This window comes from Entelurus aequoreus, linkage group LG02, assembly GCF_033978785.1.
Source record: "Entelurus aequoreus isolate RoL-2023_Sb linkage group LG02, RoL_Eaeq_v1.1, whole genome shotgun sequence".
Classification (NCBI taxonomy): Eukaryota; Metazoa; Chordata; class Actinopteri; order Syngnathiformes; family Syngnathidae; genus Entelurus; species Entelurus aequoreus.
Window position 1 is genome coordinate 75,919,639 of NC_084732.1, and position 23,384 is coordinate 75,943,022.

The 23,384-nt window shown below is 38.2% G+C and overlaps 2 protein-coding genes across 4 annotated transcripts in view; both read right to left on the reverse strand.

Annotated features, from left to right (window-relative positions):
- LOC133639331 (uncharacterized) overlaps positions 1-1,260 on the reverse strand; it is a 46,961-nt gene extending 45,701 nt beyond the window's left edge. For all 3 annotated transcript variants that reach the window (XM_062032592.1, XM_062032579.1, XM_062032570.1), the window contains exon 1: positions 1,170-1,260. The gene's annotated coding sequence lies outside the window, so the exon portion shown is untranslated. The remainder of the gene's footprint in view (positions 1-1,169) is intronic.
- Positions 1,261-1,455: 195 nt separating this feature from the next.
- taldo1 (transaldolase 1) lies at positions 1,456-22,526 on the reverse strand. The gene is made up of 8 exons (XM_062032604.1): positions 22,350-22,526; positions 15,179-15,302; positions 14,646-14,753; positions 10,254-10,385; positions 8,007-8,182; positions 6,714-6,911; positions 1,850-1,995; positions 1,456-1,783 (listed from the first exon to the last, which is right to left on the reverse strand). The coding sequence occupies exons 1-8, from the start codon at positions 22,447-22,449 to the stop codon at positions 1,751-1,753; spliced, it is 1,017 nt and encodes a 338-aa protein (XP_061888588.1). The 5' UTR covers positions 22,450-22,526; the 3' UTR covers positions 1,456-1,750.
- Between the last annotated feature and the right edge of the window lie 858 nt (positions 22,527-23,384).

The following is a 23,384-nucleotide window of genomic DNA, read 5'->3' on the forward strand; positions in this document are numbered from 1 at the left end:
CTTGTGTTTTGCTATTTTAAAAAAAATTTTTTTTAACTAAACAATTTGAAACTTGGACCACAAAATTGTCCTTTGGATCGGACGCTTGAGACTAGCTATTTTTTTCTCTCCTAAATCTGCAAAACAGACTGAAGAAACAGACCCAAAACTGTCCACTGCAGAGGACGCTGGCTCTCAGGACAATAGGGTTCCTCCCACACAATTAAGTTGATTTTTTTCCCCCTATTTTAGAATCACATAATTGGGATTTCTTATATATTGTATACAAGTATAATATATCAGTATATATTATATACTGTAAATATTCAAGCCTTGCAAGGAACAAGGAAGCTTAATTAATGAATTCAACATATGTAATATTAATTAATTAATTCAACATATGTAATATTTACATATATTATATGTAAATATTACATATGTTATATTTTATGTTGCTACAATGGTACATTTTTTGTCTAATTTATACCTGCATTATCCTTTCCAACCTTTGTGACTGAGCTACTGTGTGGACCAATTTCCCTTGTGGATCAATACAGTTTGTCTAACTCTAAAGTTGAGGTCTCGTGTTACCACTTTCATGCAAATGTTTGACCAGGAAACCAAAATCAGCATCACTGTTGGAAAAATATGTAAATAAAAACCTACTTTTGGGCCAATTAATGGGGAAAATACTAACACAGAATACACAATTGTATAATAAGCACATGTATCAACATAATCTTGCAAGGCTTCCTCGTTCTTTGCAATGCTTGAATATTTACAACTTGTCCTTTCATTTTGGTTTAAGGCTTACAAGCACAATCACAATGTCCAACTGTTGGCGGTCTGTTTTACTTTTGTATTTATCAAGCAAAACGATGCCCCATTAAAGTATAGTTTTAAATCTAAACATTTGTTGGTGGTTTCAGTTCAATTACCAGTACTTTCTTTTTCACCATGAATACCTTGACTTAGCAGTTTGTGACAATCATTGGTACTTTAATCTTTTACAGTATTTTAAAGCATATAGTTTCAAGAACTAAGGACACGTTTTTCTTTGAACTTTCAATGGGTTGCTAGTTATAATCTCTAAAAACTTTTGCAGACTGGTGATAATTATCCTGTCCACTTAAATCTATGCAAAATACTTATTGGAACATTCCAGAGTACCAAATATGTCAAATAATTACCTTTAGAAGCAAGCAGACAAACTTCCCTGACTGAAGTCTCACCAAGAATCAGCGGAATAGTAATACGGCCCTCCTATATACAGCAGATCTGCACAAAAGGTGGAGTTTAGCAAAATTTGGGCAGATTGAGAATGAAGTTAAACTGGCTGGACCAGAAATTCTATAAGAGTTATGACAAAGGCTGCACATCAGGTACACTGATATTACAGCTTTTGTTTCTACAGATGTTGATATAATGGACTGTACATGTGTGATGTAAGATGCAGTACTTAGAACACAAGACAACTTATCTGCTCAAGCAGAGATTTATTATGGGAAGAAAAACATGTAAAAAAAGGTCATTATTGTTTTGTTTTTTTGTTACAAGTGCATGTGATCCTCTCTAGTAGTCATATCATAAAAGCTCCTTGAAAGATGTGGCCCCCTTGGTTAAATATCTCTAAATAAACCTAATTGGTCATAATCACATAGTTCCATCCTAAGAGTGGAAGGAAGAGGGAGGTTCCTTGAGTTTGGTCACAAAGGGATGGAGAAAGTTCAAGACCTGACTCCTTATACGTTGGACATGTGCCACTTGTCCTTTATTGGCCATTTTTCACCTGAAGCATTTTCTCCTGAAAAGTGAAGAACAGCAGAATGAGGAACTGGACAAGGGAAAGCGTACAAAGACCAGGCCTTACTTTGAGCATGGTTTCTAGCTTAATGGCGTCCGCTGCAAACTTGCGGATTCCGTCGGACAGTTTCTCCACTGCCATGCGGTCCTCGTTGTGCTGCCAGCGGAAGTCCTTCTCTTCCAGGTGGATCTTTTTCTCGTCGCACCCCTTGGCTGCAGACATGAAGTAAAGTCAATGTGGGAAAACAGACGCACACGTTGTCAAATACGAGCATGATTAATTTTTCTCAAGATGGTCAACAAAAATCTTCATTTACGGTCATATTTATAATCGAGAATATTTGAAAAACTCTTCTTGCTGGATATCTCAATGCAAATTTTTTTTTGCAAATTAAGAAGTATCATAAGGCGCACTTAAAATAATTTCCCCCCCTCAAAACACGACAGTGCGCCTTATAACCCGGTGCGCCTAATGTACGGAAAAATTCTGGTTTTGCTTACCGACCTCGAAGCAATTTTATTGGGTACATGGTGTAATAAGTGTGACCAGTCACACATAAGAGATACGTGTAGACTGCATTATGATGGCAGTCACACATAAGACAAACGTGTAGACTGTACTATGATGGCAATATGACTCAAGTAAACACCAACATTTTATATGTCCCATTAAAAAAATAGAACATTACACACGGCGCTCAAAAATCCATCAAAACGTTTTAGTACGACTTTAGTAAGCTATGAAGCCGCACCGCTTGATGGATTGTACTGTGCTTCAACATAAGAGTATTATTATGGTGTGTGTATAAGGTAAGACATATTATCTGCCTTTTTGTTTTGCAATATTATGCAAAAACAACTTTTCTTACCTTCTGGTACCTGCTAAACTGTACGAGTCCTGAAAAATTGCGCGTGTCCGCCTTTGTAGTCCTTGCCAACACCGTAGTCGATCAGCTTCTTCTTTTTCTCTCTCTTCTTGTTATATGACATTCATCCTCCGCTGTTGCCATTTGTAATATAAAGTAGTGTAAAGTTCTTACTTATATCTGTCAGTAAACTCTGCCATGAAAGCGCTAAAACATACCGGTGTAGTGAGTTTACATTATTCACCCAAGGAACTTTAGTTATTAAAGGGTTCCGGTCGGACATTTTTTCACAGGACACATTTCCGGCGTTGTTGCACTAGTGAGCCACGGATGAGGAGATGCTGCTCCGTTATTGATTTAAGTAAAGTCTGAATGTCATTAACAGTTAGCTCCATCTTTTGACACTTCTTCCACTCCCGTCCTTGCACACTACACCGCTACAACAAAGATGACGGGGAGAAGACGCTGTCGAAGGTGAGCCACGTAAATAAAACCGCCTACAAATGGCGCATCCTGAAGAGACTGTCAGAAAGCGGCTTGAAGATGACCTGTAAAACATTTATGCAACATTTTGACCAAAGAACCACCATTACATGTTATGTAGATCACAAAGAAAGTGTTTTCAATGTAGAATTGTTTTTATAATATGACTCCTTTAATGCGCCCTATACTCCAGTGTGCCTTATATATGAAAAAAGATCAAAAATACACATTGATCGGCAGTGCGCTTTATAATCCAGTGCGCCCTATTGTCCGGAAAATACTGTAATAACTACGGGTGTAATGGTATTATAAATAACGCAGTATTTCAGTTTCAAAGTATTCACAATAATACTGTGACAATATTAAAAAAAAAAACTGTAGATTTTCCTGGCGCTATAGTGTTGGCCAGGTCTGAAAATAAACTACATCTCCCAGAATCCTGAGCAGAAAGTGAAATGTGTTTGTTGTCGATGAGACAATTTTTTTTTCTTCAGACATTTCCTGAAAAATGTCATCAAAATTCATCTATAACTCTGAGTTAAGTTGCTAACAAACAATCAAACATTGGTGAAAACATAACCTCTTGGCGGTTCCGCAAAGCGAAGCGCCCCGCTTTTGATTTGAGCGTTTCCAAGGCGACAGAGCCAGCTGGTCATAGCGCAGAGTTAAAAAAAAAAAAGTTTAACGCGGGAAATATGATAAAATTGAAAAACCCACCCTTGGTCCTCTGGATGTCGCGGAGGGGTTGGAGCCAGTCTGCCGAGCTAAGCTTAGGCAAAAGGCAGCTTACACCCAGTTGTTCCCTCATAAACAATCATCCAGAAAAGATATTTGAAGCCAAGCATAAGTTTGTGAGGTATGTACATTATTAAAAGTTAAATTGTTTGTTAACTTTCCTGAGAAACAACAATCCAGACTGATAAACATGTTCACTGTGGAGGACACTGCTTGTCCGAGAGTAAACGTTGGAAGCCACTAAAGTGAACATTTGTGTTACACTGCATGTTTACATTGTCACTAAAGAGACGCAACTAAGTTTTTTTTAACTACCGTATTTGCTTGAAACAGTGGATGTCCTTGCACAATTATTTGCACTTAAAAATTCATGTTTGTAGTAATAAATGAGAAAACATTTAAGCATTATGTTTGTGTTCAATTACAGTAAGTGTGTTTCTCCTAAACATTCCTGCCACTTTATTTTACACACTAATATTAAGTCTTTGTTTTTAATTATACCTCAATAATATCACACCATGGCCTTAATACCGTGATCATATTGTACCATGAGATTTGATACGGTTACATCCCTATTAATAAACTATATGCTTTAATTTATGAGTGATTTGAGATATGTAAAGTTCAAGTTTGAATGACAAAAAAAAAGTCTAAGTCATATGGTGTCTCTCTCTCTCTCTCTCTGGTCTGTTATACTTTGATGTGTGGGCATAGTACGAGTTACGAGCATTTTCGCCGCCGGTTGAAGTGATATTTGTAACGGGTGCCGTTTGAGCAATATAGAGCCAATATATTGTTACGTGTTGCTGTTCCTGCTTTTACACAAGAGACAAACATACATTCTGATTATACAGTTGAAGTGCTCTTTAGAATGCTGCTCAGAGATCGACACAGTCCTGTCCTACAACCACCGGAACTATGACAGTTAGTGCAGATGAGAAGTAGACAAACGATTCTGAGAAACAAACCAGTAAAAATATGTGCAGGGCATACCCAGCACAACTGCGGCATTGTCAGTCTGCGTCACACAAACTGTGGCCAATGTTCAAATGACGACCATTTAGCCATAAAAATATTGAGAAGCTGCAGATGCTGTGTTTAACACGTTTTATTTTGTTCTCGCTTTTCCCGACTCAACAAAATGGGCGGTCGAGCTTTACCTTAGTACTAGGGCTGCAACAACTAATCGATTAAATTGATTAAAATCGATTATAAAAATAGTTGGCGATTAATTTAGTCATCGATTCGTTGGATCTATGCTATGCGCAGAGGCAATTTATTTTTTTAAATAATATATATATTTTTTTTTATAAACCTTTATTTATAAACTGCAACATGTACCAACAGCTGAGAAACAATAATCAAAATAAGTATGGTGCCAGTATGCTGTTTTTTTTCAATAAAATACTGGAAAGGCTAGAAATGTAGTTTGTCTCTTTTATCCGATTATTAATCGATTAATCGAAGCAATAATCGACAGATTAATCAATTATCAAATTAATCGTTAGTTGCAGCCCTACTTAGTACAAAGACATACTGTGCATATCGCTTGTTGTAGACTGTCACACAAACTCACCCATGTGCAACATAAACCGGCGATCTCCTAGTTCCTATTGTTACAGGATGGAGAAGTCTGCTCCACAAGGTAAATGCCCATCAATTCCATATCTGCCGCGTATCCCTTTTGGAGCATTTTAGTGTGGTGAATGTCTTTGGAGGTGGGAGGAGTACCCGTACTGAACAATATTATTGCCCATAAACTACTGTAGTTTGTACTACATGTACCGTATTTTTCGGACTATAAGTCGCAGTTTTTTTTCATAGTTTGGCAGGGGGTGCGACTTATACTCAGGAGCGACTTGTGTGAAATTAACACATTAGCGTAAAATATCAAACAATATTATTTAGCTCATTCACGTAAGAGACTAGACGTATAAGATTATCGGATTTAGCGATTAGGAGTGACAGATTGTTTGGTAAACGTATAGCATGTTCTATATGTTATAGTTATTTGAATGACTCTTACCATAATATGTTACGTTAACATACCAGGCACGTTCTCAGTTGGTTATTTATGCGTCATATAACGAACACTTATTCAGCCTGTTGTTCACTATTCTTTATTTATTTTAAATTGCCTTTCAAATGTCTATTCTTGGTGTTGGGTTTTATCAAATAAATTTCCCCCAAAAATGCGACTTAAATGTTTTTTTCCTTCTTTATTATGCATTTTCGGCCGGTGCGACTTATACTACGACAAATACGGTAATGTTTCTTCAGATTAAATTTCTTTCCCTGGGCAGGGCTGGTTCGGGATAAAATTGTTTTGAGTTAAGTGCTTCTTAAGTTTAGGTACCATTGTAAGTGTACATTTAATTACCTCACCACTTTACATTCAAGCTAGTTAAGCGATGCGGCTGGCTTATCTTGTCCTCTCTTCCTCCCTTCTCTGTGTCCATGCTAACCCAGCTAAAACATGACGCTAAAAGAATGTTATTGCTATTGGTTCTCCTATGGTTAGTTATAAACAAACCTAGAGTTAACGTTCAGAGAATATTAGCACTAATGCCGGACTTTAGAACTGTCTGTATTACCTCAACATACGTAAATAATCGATATTTGACCATTGAGTCATAATGGTCCACTTTATAATCGATCAGTTTCCCACCTCTAATGCAAACAGTTTTTGTTTTGTCATCCCATTGTTGGCCAATAGCATACTGAAAAAATGTGGGCAACTTCTACATTAAACGATACAAGCAAAGATGTAAATTGTTTCCTCTTTCTGTTCAGGTTTATGTAGTGTGCACACTGCAGGAAAGCAGGCGGGTAATCACACAATCGTACCTGTCTCCACTTTGAGCATCTCTGAAACAGTGCTGTGGTCCTGACTGAGTTCTGCTAGCAGCCCAGGCGAGATGGTGAGCAAGTCGCAGCCTGCGAGGGCTTTGACCTGTCCGGTGTTTCGGAATGAAGCGCCCATCACCACAGTGCTGTAGCCAAACTTCTTGTAGTAGTTGTAAATCTTTGTCACACTCAGCACACCTAGTTTAAAAGGAAAGAAAAATAAGGAGGGGGAATAAAGATGTTACGAAAAAGAAAATAGTCTACATCAGTGGAGTACCATGTCACCATGGAAGTACTGGTTCTACAAAAGCAGCCAGACCTGATTAGCAGCTGCATTCATATTAGCAGATCCTATACTCAAAATTGCAACAGGAGTAACCCTAACATGCATCCTTTCAGTAAAGTGTACACTGCCAGTTTACATTTATAAATAACTAAATATGCTTTCCTACATTCTTTAACAACATTGGGGTTATACTTACAATCAACATTAATGTCTCATCTTTGTTGAAAGGACCATTTTATGTGACATTTGGAGCTCACAAGGTCTCTCCACACAACGTGCCAGTTGAGGATTAGCCATAATGTTTTTGCTATTCAAAGAAGGCTCTAGTTATATGCTCTGCGAGGTTTACTCAATATTCCGCCATGCTCAATTGAAGCACACGGCACATGATGGCTGTGAGAATACAGTTCCTTTGTACAATTTAAAAACGTGTTTATATATGTGTGAGGCATGTTAAAGGGGAACTGCACTTTTATTTTAGAATTTTGCCCATCGTTCACAATCATTATGAGACAAGAAAAAAAAAAAAAAAGACGTGTGTTCTTGTCTCTCATAACAATTGTGAACGACAGGCAAAATTCCCAAAAAAGTGCAGTCCCCCTTAGTGGAAAAAATTAGCAGTTTATGGGTGCAACTATTATTCGCTGACTAAAAATGGGTTGAAAAGAATAAAACCAGACTATCAATAATAATAATGAATTGCATTTGTTACGCACTTTACATTTGTTAAAATCTCAAAGTGCTACAAAGTATTAAAAATAAAAATAGAAAGTAAGAATATATAATAAAAAATTAAAATAGAAATGAATCATGACACACACTAGATAAAACAGAAACATAGATAAAGTAGAAATAAGAGCCTGAAAGCACTGGATAAAAAAACAGATAAGCAAGCAGTGCATTTAAAAACAAGAAGGCAGAGAAATTAGATAAAAGCTGTGCTAAAAAGGTAATCGAGACAAATAGATTTTATAGAACTTCTAAAGGATAAATACATCAAACAGTACCTGGGTCTTCATGGGCCTCATAACTTTTACGTCCTGTACTTTCCTTGTACCAGTCCAGGATGCGGCCAACGAAGGGCGAGATGAGCGTCACCTTTGCTTCGGCACAGGCGACCGCTTGCGCAAAGGAGAAGAGCAGGGTCATGTTGCAGTGAATGCCATGCTTTTCTTCAAGCTCCCTGAAAAAAAAAAACAAGTGACATCATCAATGCGCAATTTTCGTACAAATTTGGCGAACGAGGACTACAACATAAGCCACCATCACAGTCTTTGTCAAATAAAGTCTTTAATAAAAGGAGGTAGGTGATGCTAAATGTTCATCCATTTCATTTGTAAGTGACATTTATTTCTGCATGTAACTAATTCAATAAAGTATATGTTTTTGGGGGGGATTAATTGGACTTACAATTTTCCTTCAAGAAAACTGCTTTGGTTTTCGTCAGACTTTTTGAATAGTTTACAGAAACTGAGATCTGACTGTACAACATAATATCAGTTAACATACTGAGAGACTACGGAAGTCACAATATCATATCATGAATAATGCAACTAAAATGATCATACCATTGTTGAATGTACTTAAAATGTACTTATACACACGTCAAAAATATACCTTCTTACTGGCTATTAATAAATAATCTAGAACTACAACTGGTTTGGAACTAACAGTTGATTGTAATCGTCCAAATATGATTAGCAAAGTAGACTGTAGTCAACATTGTGGCTTGGAGAGCGCACTGATGCGACAAGTACAGTGGATACAAAAAGTATTCAGACCCCTTTAAATGTTTTACTCATCGTTTTATTGCAGCTATTTGATAAAATCAAAACATCCGTTTTATTACTCATGAATGTACACTCGGCACTCCATCTTGTCAGAATTTTTTGGGAAAATGTATTTAAAAAAAACTCAAAATCAAATTCAGACCCTTTGCTCAATACTTTGCTGATGCACCTTTGGTAGCAATTACAGCATCAAGTCATTTTCAATACGATGCCACAAGCTTGGCACACCTATCTTTGAGCAATTTCGCCCATTCCTCTTAGCAGCACCTCTCAGATTGAACGTTAGTTTTCATCCAGGATGCGTCTCTACATTGCGGCATTCATATTAGTCTAGTCAGGGAGGTGATCAAGAACCCGATGGTCACGCTGCCAAAACGGTATAGCATTCCTCTGTGGACAACCATATCTGCAGCAAACCACCAACCAGGTATTGTATAGCGGCCAGACGGAAGCCATTTTAATATGGTTGGTTTGTATGTTTAACACCTAGCAATGCTGGTCACAATGAAGCTGCATCCGGGTAGCAGTCGGCTTTCTAAAACGTATTGCTTAATCGTTGTTGGCTCTCAAAGTCTGCCTGATTAGCATTGTTGTTGATGGGGAAAGGATCTTTGGTTCCCAGCGCGACGTCGCGCCATCACATGACTGGCTTCTTCATTATCTCGCAAAATGGCTTGGGAATCTACATAAGATTGATGCTATTTTGATCATATCTACTAATTCGCAAACGTTTGAAGTCATATCTCAGATATATGATAATAGCTACAATAGAGGCAACTTGTTTTTCCAGTCTACTGGTACGTTAAAAAGAAAATGATAGTCTACTACTAAAGACATTTTTCTCATGACCACATTTTATTATAGTAAACAGAAAATGTTTATCACATTGTTGCCGTTTTGAATTTGTGTGGAGTTTTTTATTACTTTGTTATTGATATGAAGATTAATTTAAAAAAAATTTTTTTTACCACTGGGTATTAAGAGGCCAGCAAGCTACCTGCTAGAGCTAACGGTCAGGGTGCTAGCAGCTTCTCCAGTAAAAGAGAATCAGTCTATGAGTTCATAGAAGTGCAATTATCAATTTTATGATAACTTTGTTAAAAAGGTAATTCTTACAGTCAATAATTCTACTGCATAAATACCGGCAATCGTCACGTCCCAACAATAGTGGGACAATGAGTGTTAAGTTTAGTGAAACAGATCAAAACAAGTGTTTAGCCCGAGTACACACGCTATACGTTTACAAATCTCCTGGCACACAGCACTGTCAAGTGCTCCAAAATTCCGTCCTCCAATCCATTTATTACAGTGAAGACAGTTTGCTTGTTTGAATAAAAACAAGCATTTCTTCAAACCAAAAATATAATACCAAATCAGTTTACTGTTTGACTACTATGCAGTTCAATTGCTATCACGCTAAAAGTCTGACCAAAAAGATCATAAAAAAAAACCCATTTCACTCACTTGCCAGCTTGGATTCCCTCCCATGTAGATGACAGCTTGATGAGAACTCGCTCCTTGCTTATGCCTGCTTCTTTATAGAGAGCAATGAGCCTCAAAGCCTTGGCCACCATCTCGTCTTTGTCGAAAGACAGTCTGTAACATAATTAAAAGTATGGATTAGAGCCAATTATGCAGCGATTCAGATTTTAATTTGGAGAGCAATAGGTACACTAAAAGCAGTACTTCAAAAGGAAAAAAAAGGTCAGAAACTACAGAAGTGTAAATAATGAATATGGAGAAGTAGGCTCAATATTACATCTGTACAAGACTTATTCATTGTGATAAGACATTTTGACAATTAAAAAAATACTTTGCGATCGTCATCCAAAGAAAAATACCATCAGCAATAATGTTATTAGTTTACCAATAATCTATCCATCCATTTTCTACCGCTTATTCCCTTCGGGTTCGCTGAAACCTATCTCAGCTACAATCGGGCGGAAGGCGGGATACACCCTGGACAAGTCGCCACCTCATCGCAGGGCCAACACAGTTAGACAGACAACATTCATAATGATTTTCAAAATCTAACAATGAATATTCCTGATACAACTTGTTAGTCTTGTTCTACTTTTGTCCAGAAGACGTTCACTTGCTAAAAATGTGGCCAGGGTATAAAGAATTTGGAACTGTACAATAACTTTTAGGCATGAGAAACTCCTTTGAGGAAAAAAAAAGAAGGTGAAAGTTGACGAAAAAAAGAGGAACATTTTTATCGGCACCTAGTGTTGTCGGGCAAGCAACGAAAGAACATTTTGAAAATGAAGACTACATTTTCTGCAATCGAATGCATATCTACACTATATTTTACCTTTATTCTCATCTGCCAACCTCTTTTGGCTGTGCTTCTGACATTTACATGTCCCAGGTAATGTACCACACAATTTTTTGTCCAAAATTTTCATTGAAAATGTAATGTAATATTCTATAACATGCATGCAAAGAACTAAAGAAAACCTTACCCATTTGGCAACTCTATAGCCATGCCCACTCGGGTAATATACTTAGTGTTGTGACCTCTGTATACATCCGTCAAGTCAAAAATATTCCTTCTCACTGTTTGCTAATAAAGACTAGAACTACAACTGGTTTGGAACTAACAGTGTCGGATTGCAATCATCCAAAATAGGATTAGCACTGCAGCAAAGTAGAAAGCCGTCAACGTTGTGGGTCAGAGAGCTAACGCAGGCGACAACAAGTAACTAGCAAGCTTTACAAACACTCAAGCAATTGAGTGCGGTGTTTAGGCAAGAGGAACAGTGAGGAGAGCTTTTAATAAAATGTGTTAGATCCTATATTTTTTGATATCGTAGTGAGTTTACATAATTCAATCACGGAAATTGTGCTATTGTTAAAGAGTTCCGGTCGGACGGGTTTTCACGGGACACATTTCCGGTTGTTTGTTGTTGCGCTGACTGCTGACAAGCCACAGATGTATAGATGGTTCTCAATTGCTGATAAGAAAAAGTATACATGGCATTAAAACAATTAGCTCCATCTTTTGACACTCCTTAAAACTACTGTCCTTACATTCTACAATATTTCATTTAAAAAAAAACTTGGAAGTGATATTTTGACACAAAAATTAATGTTTAAAACGCTTCTCTCAAAGTTCAGGCAAGTGAAATGTCCGCAAAAATCTGTAAGACAAGCATAATAAATGTAATTTAGTGATGGACAATGATTTCACAGGTAAATTATGTAAAGCCACTTGTGGTTACAACTGAATATGATATGCCAGGTATGATAACTACCACATGTCACAATACAGTCAACACCTAGAGCACAGTCACAAGTGCATTTGTGTCCATGATAGACATGTGACGTCATTTTCTGAATTTAAATCGCTCCTGTTGCCAGCTATACAGTGCCGCTACAACAGTACGGATGACCAATTACCACTATGCATGTTTCAAGCTGTTATTAGTTTCCAAGTGAAAAATTATTTACTGCCACAGTCAGTAACCTTTGACATGGGGCTGGGCGATATGGCCAAAAATAGATCATGAATAGATTTAAATATATATACATACATACATACATATATACATACATACATATACATACATACATACATACATACATATATTACATGTTTTAATATTGTTTTTAACCTGCCCATTGAAACTAAAAAGCTAAAGATTAGTTGAACATCTTAACATACTGAGTCAATAAAGAACCCTTAAATAAGAACAAGGATAGTAACTTAATGTACCAATAAATGTCTTCGATTGAAATGTTCTTAATTAAAAAAAAAACAGCCAACTAACATAAGCAGTAGCACTGTTTTTCACACGGCTTTTGGACAAGTGGTCATCAAATTTGCACAAAAAAAGCATATCACCTCATATGCTTGTCTGAAGTGCACCAAATTTGTAAACACAGTTTCCCGAGACAAATGCTCCTTATTCTCAGGACATTACATCAATTTCTGCAACTTTACTCACTTAATGGAGATTCCTTTTTTCTTTGCCCTAATTTTGAGATTCCGTTATCTTGGGCCTTATATTTGCCACAAAAACGCCAATTAACGGCTAACATTTATTTTGCTGCCTTCAGCTGCATGTTCTGTCATTTTGTTTAAATCTATGATTGTGTTTACTAGCGGTGCAACTGTACCCACGTTACGGGCCGTACCTTAGTTTTAAGGCCACAGTTTCGGTTCTTTTTCCTGTACATTTTGTGAGGATAAAGAGAACAACTTTTTTCCTCTCAAAATTATTTTGTTATTTTGCTTGTCATGAAAAATCGTGAGTTCGAGCGGTCTAAAGTCTGTCACTGCTCCTGTGTTTCAACTTCTACAGTATGGTAGTGTTGGCCATATTTAGTTTTTCTGGGCTCCACTTACAGCTATTTGAGTGGGAAGAGGCACAACAGTGGGCGGACATTAACTACGTCATGAAGAGCTTGACTTTGCACAAATGCACGCACGCACACACGGGGTATAATGATCGATACATCAAGAGATCCGTATTATATGACTACATTTCAAGTATATCGATCTGTGCTCTGCAAGTTTGCCTTCTAAGAGATCTGTATTGATCCAAAATTGTTATAAAAGAGAATCGATCAATTTTATTGGTACTAGAAAAAGGAAAACATTGGATTTAACAACAAACTTTATATGAAGATTAGCACTAGGTAATAATAAAGACGTTAAACATGAGGTCTATTTTTCCATCTGTGGCGTCATCAAAATAAAATGGCGGCTATCTATGATGGTCGAGACAGGTCAAACACAAACGCCAGAAGACAATGGTGTAATATCTGTGACATGTGTGTCTGTGTACCTTTAAGAGGTGGTGCTTTTGTCTATGACAAGTGCGTGTGTGGCAGACTAGTGAAAGGCACCCACAAGAGTTTGAGTGTCTGTGTGCAGAGTGTCTAAACGTGAGTTGCGGCGAACAGCAGCTTTTGGATGTCTGGGTTTTGACTACCTAAGTTTGTTACCACATGTTAAGTAAGTGTCTGAGAGTGTATCTCCGACTGTCTCTCCTTCTCCACTCCTGGAGCAATACAATATGTTACAATTCAACGACAGCACGATTGCAAAAGCCACAATAAATGCAAACAACACAACGATAAAGCCGTAACACAACTTTAGAAGATGCGGCTGACATTGGAAATGACAGCGGTGCAAGTTACCGCAACTCACGGACTCCCAGGACACAAGGAGAAGTAATTTGATGAGAAACAAATACAAGAGATGGATGAAAGAGGCTATGGAAATATCTGGGACGCTGTCCATCGGCGACGCAAGGGAGGCAAACGTATACTGTATGGCCGGGGAACTTTATTTAGGAGGTAAATCTGTTAAAATGATGGTGACTGTACTTTTATTGAAAATTGCTTGAATGTTTAAAATGTGAGCAGACAGTGTTCTTTTCCTCTTATTAATTCAACCTAAAGTGTTGGTTGTTGTTGCTCTTTATTCCAATAAGATGTGAATGCATTGGCCATTAATGGTTGTTTACTTGCTGGTATCCATAATTAATTTACACCCAATTCCCTTACAAGAAATAACAGGAAACTTCACCTGCGGAGTCTAGTATCTAATTATTTCAAAGTAACACCAGTTTATTTTTTTGCTAAAAGTTACTGAAATTGTTTCAACTCACTGAATAGTTCTAAAAAATTTTGATCGTCTCTGAATGTATCGGCAACTACAAATATCAAATCGAACCGTTCAAGCAAATCGTAATGTTTGATCGAGTTAATGTATGCCATCAGCTGGTCACCGTGATTGACCTGAAATGAACCACGATCACAAAAATATAATCGCCCAACTCTGAAATGTCATTGTTTATATTAGACACATTAGCAATTGGTGAACCCTCATTACTATTCACCTACCTGGCATCCACCTCAGTTGACACTCTGCCTGGGACCTTTTTGAGGATCTCAAGGCCAAAACTCACAAACAACTTGTCCATGGTGTTTGCCATCTGCTCGTCTTCAGTTCTGACCAGAAAAGAAGCACATGTTAAGTGAGACCAAAGGCACTTTCAGATGATTAAATAGAAGGTCTACATCTAATAAGAAGTTTGTATCAAGCTTAGCTCGTTTAATATTTACAGCTGAAAATATGTTTTGTGAAGTCACAGTGACGTTTAACTTAGGAAGGAATCCCTTTACAGGGGCCCTATGAAAACCATGTTTAGCAAGTTAAAAAAAAACAAGCACTTGTTTGAGTGCTAAATGATGACACTTGCATCTGACGAAACACTTTTCACAAGGAATTGTTCTCTTGGGTAAGTCAAGTCAAAAATGCTGCAACATTCAAGCTAATGAGTGCCTTTGCTTCTTTTCGTTTCAAGTTCAAGTGTGCCCTCTAGAGGTTGAGATATTGAGGAACACTTGAATTGGATTCAAGTTTGACTTCTTACCCGCCCTTGGCGATGCCGTATTTGATTGCCTGATCCAAGAGGGTCTGGTAGGCTGGCATCTTGGCAGCAGCCAGAATCAAAGATGGGTTGGTGGTGGCATCCTGAGGCTTGTACTCATCGATGGCTGCAAGACAGTCAATAAGCACAACATTAAATTGTTGTTATGGGGAGAATTTGTCAAGTCATTTAGAATGAATCAACTTGGTGAAAGTGACTATTCATGATTGTTATTTTTAAAGTATTTAAGGCAAAACTGAGGCGGCTCATCATGACACTCAAACGTTTCCTGACAGCCCACCCTTTGAAAGAAGAAAAAGTAATTGCCCCAATTTCTTGTAAACCAGATGCCAACGTAGAAATCTACAAAAGGAGTCAAAACATTTCATTTAAACCAACTCCGTAATACATGTACACAACAGTATGTATTGTATAAAGTGTTTCCCACTGATTGTAGTGACTAGGAGTGTGGTCGGGGCAGTGTCAATGTGATATAATTTGCATAAAATTAATAGGCGAAAAAATATACAAATGTTCAAAAACAAATCTGTTGTTGGTAATATGCATAAATGTTTTCTCATATCTTTTTTCTTTTTCAATGCTACTTATTTTAATATTACAATTTAATTTGTTCACTAATTTGGACACCGCTGATTTACTGACATTCTGCCCTCCCTCAAAGTTGGAATTTAGTTTGCCAAATATGTAAACAGTCTTTTAACTTGAGGGTTCCAGGTTTGATCCCCACTTCCGCTATCCTAGTCATTGCAGTTGTGTCCTTGGGCAAGATACTTTACCCACCTGCTCAAAATGTAACTTAGATAAGGGGCTTCACTATGTAAAGTGCTACATAAATATAATTCATTACAATCCATCCATTTTCTACCGTTTGTCAGTGGGGCCAATTTAGTGATGCCAATTAACCTATCCCCATGTGCATGTTTTTGGAGGTAGGAGGAAGCCGGAGTACCCGGAGGGAAGCCACGCAGTCACAGGGAGAACATGCAAACGCCACACAAAAAGATCCCGAGCCCGGGATTGAACTCAGGACCCTCGTATTGTGAGGCACATGCACTACCCCTGTGCACTTCACTAAATTAAAGATAAAACACCTTAAGGTTGTTAATTGATAGTCTCCACAATAAAGTTACAGTAAAACACAATGGAAAGTACATTTTAAACGCACATACCAGCAAGAATCACGTTAAATCAACAATACAGTTTATAATAAACTTTAAAAAAAGGCAATACATTCATACAGGATGAAAGTTGGGCTCTAATGCAGCTAGCTTAATGCTAACGTACAATGGCCCAGCTCCTTGACAGGCCAACAGGAATTAACGGAGCAAACTTGTACAAACGTTTATCAAATGAGACATTGACGGAACAAAATTTACATTAAATGGTAAATGGGTTGTACTTGTATAGCGCTTTTCTACCTTTTTTCGAGGAACTCAAAGCGCTTTGAATCTATTTCCACATTCACACACTGATGGCGGGAGCTGCCATGCAAGGCGCTAACCGGGACCCATCAGGAGCAAGGGTGAAGTGTCTTGCTCAAGGACACAACGGACGTGACTAGGATGGAAGAAGGTGGGGATTGAACTATTAACCCTCAAATTGCTGGCACGGCCACTCTCCCAACGCCGTCCCAGCGTGTGTATTTCTACCTACAGACACAGTATCAGAATCAGAATGAGAAATACTTTAATATTCACCAAATTCTGTAGAAACAAGTACTGATCGCTAACTTTGTACTCAATGAGGCTCCCGCAGCTTGCGTGCTGACTAACTAGCGTGTTACTCAAAACTCAAACTTCTAATTAAAAAAAAACAATTGACATAGTGAATGTTTTATTGAACAAGATCGCAGGAGATGGAAGCACATACCACCTGGAAGGTGAAGTGTTATTTATGGATCACAAAATATTTTTTTTATTTTTTAAAAACAACATACATACTTGTGGGAGCTTGCCACAAGTACATTTACATATGGAAACGCTATATAATGCCTAATGAGTACCTTGAAAGTGTTTTAAATACAAGCAGTCTCTCTGCTTTTTGATATGCTTTCAGTCCAGAGCATTCATTTGAGTTACAAGCATTCCCGCTGTTAGATGCCGTAATGAATACCAAGATGAACCATGTAAGAGCCATGCATTCAGTCCTACTCACTGGCAATATTAAGTCACAGCAGAAAATCTAAATAAAAAGTCGGTGACTTCTTTTGTTGGTGGTGCTTGGGCTTATTCCGTTACCCAGGGCTCGGCTTCCTGTACGCCAAAAACTGCTCTGGGTGCAAAAAAACGGCCACGTCTCATTGACCAGCTGTCCCTCTTTGCTAACTTGGCTCAATGTACATGTTGAATCTATTGAGACTGGGGATTGGCAATCAGAACAGACCAAAAATTATTGTGAAGTCCTTCTAGCCATCCATAAATGCTTTACATTACTACATTTCATAAAATCACCGTAGTTGTCTGTAGTACTCTTGCATTGTTTTTCAAACAATATTTTAATCTAAAAGTTGTTTTTTTTAATATGAAGGCATGTTACATGTTAAATTGGAGGACAAGCACAGATTAAATGTATTTAAAACAATTTCGATGGGTGGCACTGATATGAGATACGAGTGTTTTGAGTTAAGATCAGTCATGGAACCAATGAAGATCCTAAATTGAGGTATCACTGTAATTGCATCTGAGAATTACAGGAACATCTAAAAATGTATTTCTACTATATTATTTTAATGCCTGAGGGAGTAGTTTTGTTTATCATTACCACATTGAAAAATAACAAAAAAAGGAACTACAACCAAAAGGCAAACATGCAATAGGAACTGATGAAATGATTAGTTTACATTAAAAAAAAGCACAGAGGCTTAACATTGGTTCAAATCAAACCTGCAGGCAGTGGTATTCTAAAACAATGAATTTGACAAAACAGCTTTTTTTTTTTTTTTAAACTGGCTTAGCCTCTCTCAATAGACATACACGAGTGACATGCCACACTGTTGTGCGTCAGCTGTAGTTTGTGGCAGCTGAAGCAGAGCGAGTCAGTACTGCCAAATCTCTAGAGAACAAACCTTTGTTCTCTTAACCAGTTGCAAGTATCCAAATATGTTAGGTGCAATACTATATGTGGCCCTCATCAACTCCGGCAAGTCTCAATGCACAGAGCCGATTTTACATTTTCGTTACCCTACCCCATATCCAATTTCATCAATGTTAAAAAGGTAACTACGAAGGTACAAGTGTTGAAAAAAGAAAAACCTAACAAATGTTTGAACGTTACATCTTGTTTGCGTTAACAAAATGAGGGTGCCATAAAAAAAAAGTGCGTTTAAAAATACAAATTCACTTGCTTATGTTGCTTCTTTTTGCGTTTATGTCATAAGCAAAACATAGCCAGTAGCCGCCTGTAAAGTGCTTTTAGACCACTGGCTGATGATGAGAATTCAATAAAACCAGAAAAAGGTGCTTGATTCATTAAAAGTTGTTTTTTTGAAAAACAGGATCTGGAGGCGTCTGAACTAGGGATGTGACGATCAGTATCTGCCAATTTTCATGAAAAAGTATATGATCATCCATTGCCAAATAATGTCTTAATGCCGATCCCGTCTGACACTATTTACTTATGATCCCCCACCTGACAAGTGGCCAGCAGCTAATTATGCGTTTCCATTCACGGTGTGGAGTCTCTCACCTAAATTAATAATTACTACCTGTCCATGTTTACCCTGGAGAAAAATCAGATCTCAAAAAAATCTGATTTGGGCCACGTTGGCCTGCAGAGTAAACGTAGTCGTAATAAAACATCACTTACTGTAAAAGGTCTGCTGTCATTAGGATGCAAAGCGGGGAGGGACCAAGAGTCTTTTTGTGTTGTTCCGCCAGTATTGGGTCCTAAATGGCTGTCAAAGTGTACTAACTTGTCGTATTATCTCCTAAGCCAGCTACTTTTCAGGTGAGAGGCATTATTTATGATCTACAAAAGAATTCCAAGGGAGCAGGGAAGCGAGGAAACAGCAGACCACTTGATGTAAACATTAGGGACACACTGTAGTGATCACGCCGCCACTGTAAATAGTTTGTCTGTGTTAGCGCTAATAACAATATCACTAGTACTTGGTTAATATTCAAGTCATGTAATTTAAATGGAGTATTGTTGGCACTTTTTGAATGGTTATTTATTGGATTTTATAGGCGGGGTATTATTTGCACAGCTATGTTATTTATTTTACGTAGAAAGAATATTTTTCTATTTTATTTATGTTATGTAATTCTGTGCTCCTTAAACAGTTTCTTTTATGTGCTGTTAACACCCATCTTGACTAACTGGGTTAATAAAAGTGCCACTGACTGTTTACAACACAGTTGTCATTCACTTCAATTTCAGTGAATCTCGCTCAAAAATGAATATCCTTATATGTATACTTTCACCGGAAAACATATTGAGATTTATATCGAATATCGAGTTTAAGTAAAAATATATCGGGATATACTTTTTCGTCCAGCCCTACCATGGCTCTGTGTACGTGCAGGCTGGTTTTAAAGATAATGTACATGTCATTGTATGTCTAGTATAACAAAATAAACATAGTAGGAGGTGTAATGCTGCACCAAGTCAGCGATCGCAGCTTTTTTCAGGCTTCCGATTGGACACAATGTGCATGACATATGCGGACTGCCAATATTATCGGCCGATAAATGCTTTAAAATGTGATATCGGAAATTATCGGTATCGGTTTCAAAGAGTAAAATTGATGTACGGAGTGGTACACGGACGTAGGGAGAAGTATAGACCGCCAATTAAACTTAAAGGCACTGCTTTTGCGTGCCGGCCCAATCAAGTAATATATACGGCTTTTCACACACACAAGTGAATGCAATACATACTTGGTCAACAGCCATACAGGTCACACTGAGGGTGGCCGTATAAACAACTTTAACACAGTTACAAGTATGCGCCACACTGTGAACCCACACCAAACAAGAATGACACACACATTTTGGGAGAACATCCGCACTGTAACACAACATAAACACCACAGAACAAATACCCAGAACCCCTTGCAGCACTAACTCTTCCGGGACGCTAAAATATACTCCCCCACCTCCTCATGCTCTCTCAGGGAGAGCATGTCCCAAATTCCAAGATGCTGTTTTTTAGGCATGTTAAAAAAATAATGCACTTTGTGACTTTAATAATAAATATGGCAGTGCCATGTTGGCATTTTTTTCCATAACTTGAGTTGATTTATTTTTTAAAACCTTGTTACATTGTTTAATGCATCCAGCGGGGCATCACAACAAAATTAGGCATAATAATGTGTTAATTCCACGACTGTATATATCGGTTGATATCGGAATCGGTAATTAAGAGCTGGACAATATTGGAATATCGGATATCGGCAAAAAAGCCATTATCGGACATCTCTAATATATACTTTCACCGGAAAATATATTGAGATTTATATCGAATATCGAGTTTAAGATAAAATATATCGGGATATACTTTTTCGTCCGTATCGCCCAGCCCTACCATGGCTCTGTGTACGTGCAGGCTGGTTTTAAAGATAATGTACATGTCATTGTACGTCTAGTACAGGGGTCGGCAACCTTTAGCACTCAAAGAGCCATTTTGACCCGTTTCACAAATTAAAGAAAACAATGGGAGCTACAAAACTCTTTTGAAATTTAAAATGAAATAACACTGCATACAAATTTTTTTTTTGCTTTGTGCTACGTATAAACCAGGGGTCTCAGACACGCGGCCCGCACCTTAATGTAATGTTAGTGCGGCCCGCGAGTTTTATATGAAAGGCGCTTGACAGCGTCATACTTGCCAACCCCCCCCCCCCCCTTCCGTGCATCGGAAAGGGGGGGGGGCGGAAACCGGGCGGGGTTTAGTGGTAGCGGGGGTGTATAATGTAGCCCGGAAGAGTTAGGAATACAAGGGATTCTGGGTATTTGTTCTGTTGTGTTACGGTGCGGATGTTCTACCGAAATGTGTTTGTCATTCTTGTTTGGTGTGGGGTCACAGTGTGGCGCATATTAGTAAGAGTGTTAAAGTTGTTTATACGGCCACCCTCAGTGTGACCTGTATGGCTGTTGACCAAGTATGCCTTGCAGTCACTTACGTGTGTAGGCAGAGGCCGCATACAACATGTGACTGGACCGGCACGCAGATAGTATGGTGAAAAAGCGGACGCGACGACAGGATGTAGAGGACGCTAACAAAGACAGTGCCATCACGGCACGCCCTCAATATTGTTGACCTGGTGAAAATCTGAGAATATTTGCTCCGGGAGAGGCACTGAAACCCGGAAGTCTCCCGGTAAAATCGGGAGGGTCGGCAAGTAGGCAGCTGAGCCGCATCAGAGTGGTCAAAGAGCCGCACGCGGCTCGCCGACCCCTGGTCTAGTATATCAAAATAATGCTGCACCATGTCAGCGATTGCAGCTTTTTTCAGGCTTCCAATTGGACACAATGTGCATGACATATGAGTTTGTGTGTAGACATAGACAGTTTTGAAACTACACTTGTGTGGATGGAGATTGTTTTAACCCCAAATATGCGTTTTTGAAACTCTCTGTTCGTGTGGACATGGCCTTAGCCAGCCCAGAGCCACGTTTGTCTGCAAACTAGTAAAACAGTCATGTCATCCTGAATTGCAAGCAGACTAAATGACTCCATGCATTGCCTCACCAGGCACCACTGGTGCAAACTAAAAAAACGCAAGAGAAGCAAACCAGGAAGTAGGAACTATTCCCCTTCCTTAACAGTTTGCACACATTATGTCGTCATAACGACAAACGCATTGCAAAAATAATACTGTGCAGACACTTTTAAAATGTACAGACTAATACCAACAATACCATTTCTTATTATGGAAAGAGAGCGAGCACGCAGCTAACATGTTGTATGCTTGCATGTTCGAAATAAACTCAAACACTTTCCCAGTTAAATAACTTAATCGGATTACACTTTTTGTGCAGACTCAAGTACACAACTCAAACAAAATAGTTAGAAACAATTTAAAAAAGTGAGTTTTGTTGCCTGACGGGACTGGCAATCGATGCTAGCACGCCAAGCTAGCTGACTGTAGGTAATTATTAACTCCCTGCTAGCTTAATCCAGCAGGCTAGCCGGCTAGCATTTGCGAGCATTACCGTTGAAGTCTCCCGTGTCCGCCACTACCACGGTGTACTTCTTCAGCTGCGTGAGCGCGGTCTCCATCTTTCGCCGCTTGTCCGGAGATACACTGAGCATGATGAAGCACACAGCGAGCCCCTTTTATACACTCACACACACAACACGTGAGCGCACGCGGAATGCAACAGGGTCGAGAGTGTGCGCAGCAACACCCGGAAGTAACAAACAAGCGCGCGTGAGGACGGCACGTTGACAAACAGGTTACACGAATTTGCGTGGTGAGGAAATTAAGTTCTAAAAATATATTATAATGTAATTGATTAAGTTAGTGAGAATTCAATGAAAAGGACTGCCAAGTAATTTATGTGTTGAAAACCCCCGTCTTCCACCCGGACTGCCAAGGGGTGTGGGAAAAAATCGATTCGAATTCGAATCGCGATGCTGACGTTGTGCGATTCAGAATCGATTTTTTTTTTAATCTATTTTTTTAAAATGTATTTATTTATTTCAATTTATTTTTTTTATTTTTTTTAATTAATCAATCCAACAAAACAATACACAGCAATACCATAACAATGCAATCCAATTTCAATTCCAAAACCAAACCCGACCCAGCAACACACAGAACTGCAATAAACAGAGCAATTGAGAGGAGACACAAACACGACACAGAACAAACCAAAAGTAGTGAAACACAAATGAATATTATCAACAACAGTATCAATATTAGTTACAATTTCAACATAGCAGTAATTAAAAATCCCTCATTGACATTATCATTAGACATTTATAAAAAAAATGTAAAAAAGAACAATAGTGTCACAGTGGCTTACACTTGCATCGCATCTCATAAGCTTGACAACAAACTGTGTCCAATATTTTCACAAAGATAAAATAAGTCATATTTTTGGTTCATTTAATAGTTAAAACAAATTTACATTATTGCAATCAGTTGATAAAACATTGTCCTATACAATTATAAAAGCTTTTTACAAAAATCTACTACTCTGCTTGCATGTCAGCAGACTGGGGTAGATCCTGCTGAAATCCTA

Excerpts from the sequence above, each read along its gene's own strand:
- taldo1 (XM_062032604.1), bottom strand. The coding sequence starts at position 22,449 with ATGCTCAGTGTATCTCCGGACAAGCGGCGAAAGATGGAGACCGCGCTC. Across the intron at positions 15,303-22,349 it reads GGACACGGGAGACTTCAACG|CCATCGATGAGTACAAGCCT; the intron begins GTAATGCTCGCA and ends ACTGTCTTGCAG. Across the intron at positions 1,784-1,849 it reads AGCTAGAAACCATGCTCAAA|GAGAAAATGCTTCAGGTGAA; the intron begins GTAAGGCCTGGT and ends TTCACTTTTCAG.